Genomic DNA, 6755 nt, shown 5'->3' with positions numbered 1-6755 from the left:
GCAATTTCAATAATAAAGCTTTAAAAATTAACACTATCACAATTGGATTACAGTGGTGCATGTAAGAGCCAGTACAGAGCCCCAAAATAGCCCTCCACAAATCCACCGTGGAAAATCCACTATTATACAGGGAGAAGAATGAAATTGTCGGAATGGGAGAAAAAGAATTGGTGCAGCTCTTAGTATTGGGAGGAAAGGGGTGCAAGCGAAGGGCAACCGAGCGGGAACGAAGCACTTTCACACAACAATGCAAATCTAAAGAGAGACCCACTTTCTAAAGTTTTTCCTCAAATGACAGAAAAGCAAAAATGACTTGTTTAGAAGTTCTTGAGAAATTTTATTTACATTTGGTTCAAGTTATTTTTGCCGTAGCCGTGGCAAGAGTCAGAGACAGACGGAAACAGAAATGATACATTCATTGTCGATTACATGCGTTTAAACAAAGTCAAGATTCAATTCTTCAAATTAAAAAAAACATCCCTAACCATCAATTTAGGATTGTTTCAAGTCGATGTTTATTATTGTTGGATAAATACAGGACAAAAAGGGAATCCACAAAAAATTTATTAAGCTATTTATCTCCCCCGAGTAAAAAATACCATCAACCACTTCAGTTCTTTCAAAATCCTTTAAATTAAACACAGAAGGGAAAAAAATGCATGTGATTGAAGTGCTCACCTTGTGTCACAAGAAAAACTATTTTTTTTTAAGGGATCCCAAGAAAAAAAAAGTTAGAAACAGCTGACAAAACTGACTGGGTACAACACTTCCCCAACACATCGTATAGTTCTTCCTACTAAGTTTTGGATCGGGTCATTTTTCAACCTCTATCGGTCTTTTATATCGTGGACGATAAATTGTAAGCGGACAGTAAATGTGAAGATGTGACAGATGTTTCTGACAGCACAGCTGCTCGCCCGGGGCGGCCGTGTCCATCACGCCCGGGCCGAAGCAGCGCCCACCAGAACCGTGCAGGAAGAAGAAAGAAGATATTGAACAGTTTCTCCAGGTCGTGCTCCCGACAGATGGAACTCGATCATGAAGTAAGCCGATGGAGGCAGGGCATAACTTCAATTTACATCACACCGTATAGATCAAGATTATCCCCGAGAGAAATGACAATAAAACGAGGAAAGGTGCAAACATGTGGGAAAATGTATGGAAACTGAATACCACTTATTTCCCACTTTTTTTAGACTTGTGCAATCACCATGGGAAATAATCACATTTTACTGAACTTTTTCACAACCACAGAGCTCTGAACTGATCGGGAAAATCTATAACGGAACCGAGAAATATCTACTTTAGAATCTGATAAAAGAACATAAAAGAGAGAATAAAAAAATCCCTGGCAATTGACTGTCAAACTGATTTGCTTTGAACATCAAACCACCTGCTCTCCCGTCTAAGCCACACAATTATAAATTATACAGCCCAAAATAATAAAATGTCTTTACAAATTACAAAGCCTCATATCACCTACTCTCTAATAAAAACGTCTGTGCGCGTGTGTGTGTGCGTGTGCGTGTGCGTGTGTGTGTGTGTGCGTGTCCTCGTGGGCTGCTACACCACAGTCTTGAAGGCCTGCAGTATCATGTTGGTCTGGTGGGTGAGGCGGTTGGCGCTGACAAACACGTTCATCACTCTGGAAACGAGTGTGACAGAGACACAAGGACACACGAGTCAATCATACAGCAAAGAAACCATGGCAACAACATTAGGATTGATCCGAGAAACACTTTCATCAGGCCGGAATGGAGAATGTGAGGCTTCAGAGGATACGAGCCAGCATGAAGCCACAGGAAATGGGTCACGGGAATTATTCAGCAATGGCGGATTTGATAGAAGCGGAGCTGTGATCAAACGACAACCATTTATATGGTGTGTTTGTGTGTGTACAGATATTTAATATGTATACACACACATTACTGTTAAAGAGAAAATGAGCGAATGAGAAAAAACGAGAAACATTGTCTTACTTTCCGTCTCTGAAGTAGGTTTTGAGAGTGACACTGAAGCTCTTGGAGTTTTTCACAAACTCTTTTTTCTGCTGTTCCAGCGCCTAGCCAATAGGAACGGACAGCCGTTCAGCACTTATTTCACAGATACTACATTTGTGGGAATGCATTTCATTTTCTTCATGCGTCTACTTACCCGTCTATTGTGATGCTGGTACTTCCTAAAGACCGTATTAACTGTGTCGAGCAGCTCCTTGATGGCACTGGCAATGTCTCTGAGGATGACACACACACACACACACACACACACAAGTGCATGAAAATCTCAAAATCTGTCTGTTGTTGTGAGGCAGTGATACAGCTCCTTGATCCTGCAGTGTCTCCCTTTCTTCCTTTTCTCACGAGCAGGCTTTCACCTTCAACTTGTTCTCCCGGTATGCACCCGAAATCCGCGGTTTCATAACTTTCATTCTTCAGCATTCCTTTGGAATCGACTTCATTTCTAAGCCCTCGGCTGAGTAAGTAACTTAAGCAGTGACTCGCTAAGAGTATTGAATTCGATCGAAAATAATGACAAAGTGGGCCAGGAAAATGAAAAGTCTTTCACCGTGCCTCTTCAGTGTGCGTGTGTGTGCGTGTGTGTGTGTGTGTGCGTGTATAGTGTGGTGGACCACTAAATAAAATGGCATACGGGGACCTTACGGCTTAGTCTTCACTAATCCATAACATACGACGAAATGTTGAATATTAAGATATATTTCATAGATTTTTTTTTTACAATTTGGGTCACAGGATGACACCGTTGAGTTGACATTATTTTGAAGGGCAGCTGTTCCCAAGGTCGCAAATGGACATGTGATGTCATTGCGTATTTTATTCGCCCCCAAAACAACGGCTAAATGTGCGTACGCAGCATGCAGCGCATGCACCGACGCCAAGAGGGCGGAGTGTGCATGAAATCGTTTGTTTGTGTGGACTCTGATCGCAAAACTCCCCAAAGGAACTCCGGAAAGATGTTTAACTCGCCTTCGTCCCATTTAGCTGCAGAGTGTGAATTTGAATCTATTTGCACCCACTGGTGTCTTCTCTTTGACTTTGTATTCAGTTGTGCCTCGTCTAAAATGTGCCTTTGGGTGTTTATGCAATGAGGGAGTTCCTCACAAAGACACACACACACACACACACACACACACACAATGCATCACATCTTTGGTCTTGGCACCAAACGATTAACAATGAAGCAAAAAGATTTCAATCGCATTGGAATGTTTGGGGGGAAAAAAATGTCCTCTGGAGACATTTCCTGGCAATGTTTAGGATTAACAAAGGGAGTTCAAAGTGAAACTTTCATACATTATTAAAACTGGTGTACGCTCACACGCACAGAGCTGCCTTACTTGATACTCTGGAGGAAGCCTCCTCTGTCATGGATCTCATCTGGTATGGTGCTGAGGATGTGTTTCAAAGCTCGGGCTCTCTCGTTCAGCTCCTGGAACTCGGGCTCTCGCCTGTCAATCGTGAACTCTGAAAACATCGGGAAGAAAGGGAAAAAGTACGCATCACAAAACTAACACACACACACACACACACACACACACACGCAATCAGCTTCGGGGGACGCCGAAATTAAGCAATTCATAAGGGCGGTCTGCACTGCAAATGTATACGATGAATACGGGATCAAGTGTGAATGTGTGCAGGATTGAGGGAAAAAACGCGGTACCATGCAGGAGGTACATTTAAAATTCATCTAAAGTGTGTGTATTCATTACTACCATCAATCACTGTACACCGCGCAAGGAATTCAATTACAGATGGAAACGAAGGACCGCTGGAGAACGGGCAGGGCGGTTGATTTGTGGAGAAACAGCTCCCCCTGGTGGCGGACTGGTCAAATGGAAGACGAGCAGGAGCTCGACAGAAACCCAAAGTGAAGCCAAGTCGCTGGTCGTGCTGCCAGAAAGTTAGTGTTGGCCAGTTTAATACGCCCTGATAATGATTGACCTGCTGTGGAACACGCTGATGCCCCCCCCCCCCTCCCCCTCCTTGCATGCGCCGTTCAGAGAGCATCTCACCTTTCACATCGTCTGCAGCCATGCGAAGTAGACACTCGTTGTAGTTGATTTTTAAGTTCTTCTTCTCCAGTATTTTCATAACGATGTCCTGGGTCAGGCCGGGGTTCTCCTTCTCTGCCTTGAAACACACACACACACACACACATCAGTCAACCCTCATCATCTCCGTGGCGTTGAATGTATCAACTCCACAGATCGTCAGTCCATATCTGTGATTTGTGATAGTTATGAGGCCAGGTATTACAACAAAGATGGCAGTTCATCCACAAAAACAAAAACAAAATCGAATAAAACTCAGTGTGTTACCTTTATAATGGCTGCTCTCAAGGTCTGTGCTGCCGATAAGTTCACTTTCTCCAACTGCAAGTCATAATGCACAAATACACAAACATAAGCCACAGCGCGCGCACAAAGACACACACACACACACACACACACACAGACAGACTCCCTCTTATCATGGCCTCTTCTGTCCTGAAATGTGATTCTGCAGGAAGCACATCGAAGCCGTGAATCCTGCCGTCTCCATGGAGGGCACCATGTTATTGTCCTGTGAAAAGCTGCCTCAGTCCATCTATCTGTCGATTCCATCCCTCTGAGCTGACATTCTGTTATCGCAGAGCCCGTCAATACTTCAAACTATAACTCCTGTCTGTCAATGTGCACACTGTGGACTACTTTGTTGCACTTGCGCAAATCGCCAAACTTTTAAGGACGTGGGAAATAATTACATTTTCCGTAAACCTTTTTTTGAGCCACAGCGCTGAACTGAGAGGGGGGGGGGGGGTTATATGAAGGAAGCGAAGAAATATCGATTTGAGAACGTGATAAAAGAACAACATAAAAGCGCGAATAAAAAAAAGTTACCGTCAAACTGATTTGCTTTGAACATCAAACTACCTGCTCTCCCTCAAAGCCACAGAATTAGAAATTATACAGCCCAAAAATAATGAAATGTCTTTAATTCAAATTATAATGAAATGCCTTTCATATAAATTACAACGCCTGGTATCACCGATTCTCTAATGCGTGTGTGTGTGTGTGTGCCGAAAGACACTGACAAACACGTTTGTCACCCTCGAAACATTAAGTTTGTTCCATTGCTTCTGAGCTCAATATTTTGGTATTACAGAATCTCTCACTTCGTCAGACTGTAATTCATGTCTGTCAGGTCGCACATCACGTGCTCGCATGTATTTAAAATAAAAATCAATCCATTTTCAATCAAGCTTCAACAACAACAAAAACATGGAATCATGTCGTGCGAGGATTGCATGTCAGCATCACAAACCCAGAGGCCACCAGGGCCCCGGAAATCTACTTTTCAAAGCTAAAGTTAGAGTTTTTGTTTTTTTTCGTGCGTCGTGCTGCACAAACATGGAACAATTTAAAAATGTAACACAATTGCACAAACACAGGCCAATTAAAAACCACGAAAAACAAATTACTCCGCACTCGAAGGCCACCGTGTGCTATTGTCGTCTGGATGTTTGTTTCTCGTTCACTCGTGTTCATTTGTTAAGTTTTAATTGTTCTCGCAAGCCCTCTGAGAACGAGGGCATGCCCCCAATTTATTCCCAATTTGAATAAAAAGTTGAACTGATTACCGAGCTTTCCAACGCAGCACTCTTATCCTCCGTGGTACAGTATGACGTCGCCCTATGCATCTCAATGTGTGCCGTTCGTTGACATTAGGAAGGTTTTCATTTGTTTTCAGCCAAATCAGGGAAGTCATTTTTTTAGGAAGGCCGGATGTTTCTCTTCGTCCTTTGATGCATCACACGCACCTCTTTACACTCCTGGGTATTTGATGGAATTTCAATTTTGGATTTGTATCGTGAATAGTTAATATTTGTTCTAGGGCTGCAACTAACGATTATTTTGATAATCGATTAATCGGTTGATTATTCTATCGATTAATCGATTAATCGGATAAAAAAACAAAAAAACTTTAATTTTCAACCCTTTATTCAAAACAGGGTCCGTACGGTCATGGAAAACCTGGAAAAGTCATGGAATTTTTAAATGGCTATTAGCAGGCCTAGAAAAGTAATTGAAAATAATAAAATCCCAAAATATTTGGAAAAGTAATGCAAATGTGTTTTATTCCAATTTTAATTTACACGGTATATATACTCTCATTGTTAGTTTAAATACTACATTTTGTCACGTAGACAGAGTTTTCACAAAATGTTTAATCATGGAAATTTGGTTTAAAGTCATGGAAAGGTCCTGGAGACCCACTGGTCAGCATGTGATGAACCTGTTCACTGGTCACCATGGTGATGAACCGTCACAAACAGACTGACAGCTTTCCTCTCCTGAGCAGTGGTCCCCATGTGGCCCCGCCCCCTGAACAATATCAGAGACGCGTTCCGATTTATTATTTTTTTCACCTGGATATTTTCACCTGGATTTCAGTGAGACGCGGAAAAAATGTGAAGTGGTGCTCTTCGCAATAAAACATCTTTGATGGACGTGTCGCGTCTCGGCCAATCAGCGTTCAGATGTCCACAGCGTTTGGGAAGTTAGGTTAGCTTGAATGTTAGTCCGCTACATCTGCTGCTGTCACGCTGCACGGTGCAGCGATACTAACAAAGTACCCGTACGTTAAAAACGATGTGATTTAGCATATTTTTTGTCTCGATACTTCATTAAAAGAGCGATCAGAGCGCACGCGCTGCTCCGCTCCGTTAAATGTTGTCTGCACGCGCAGCGCAGC

General features: G+C 42.6%; 1 protein-coding gene across 2 annotated transcripts in view; it reads right to left on the bottom strand.

The window, feature by feature from the left end:
• Positions 1-311: 311 nt before the first annotated feature.
• pdcd10a (programmed cell death 10a) overlaps positions 312-6755 on the bottom strand; it is a 10526-nt gene continuing 4082 nt past the window's right edge. Inside the window, exons 3-8 of one of the 2 annotated variants that reach the window (XM_056441402.1) lie at positions 4340-4393; positions 4034-4151; positions 3356-3482; positions 2155-2233; positions 1980-2062; positions 312-1853 (exon numbers count right to left, since the gene is read on the bottom strand). In XM_056441402.1, the coding sequence (XP_056297377.1) occupies positions 1820-1853; positions 1980-2062; positions 2155-2233; positions 3356-3482; positions 4034-4151; positions 4340-4393 (495 nt within the window). In that variant the 3' untranslated portion in view covers positions 312-1819. The remainder of the gene's footprint in view (positions 1854-1979; positions 2063-2154; positions 2234-3355; positions 3483-4033; positions 4152-4339; positions 4394-6755) is intronic. The other variant, XM_056441401.1, reaches the window with a different exon arrangement.

This window comes from Pseudoliparis swirei, chromosome 20 (genome assembly GCF_029220125.1).
Source record: "Pseudoliparis swirei isolate HS2019 ecotype Mariana Trench chromosome 20, NWPU_hadal_v1, whole genome shotgun sequence".
In the NCBI taxonomy this organism is placed as follows: Eukaryota; Metazoa; Chordata; class Actinopteri; order Perciformes; family Liparidae; genus Pseudoliparis; species Pseudoliparis swirei.
This window is presented reverse-complemented; position numbering and strand designations above follow the sequence as displayed.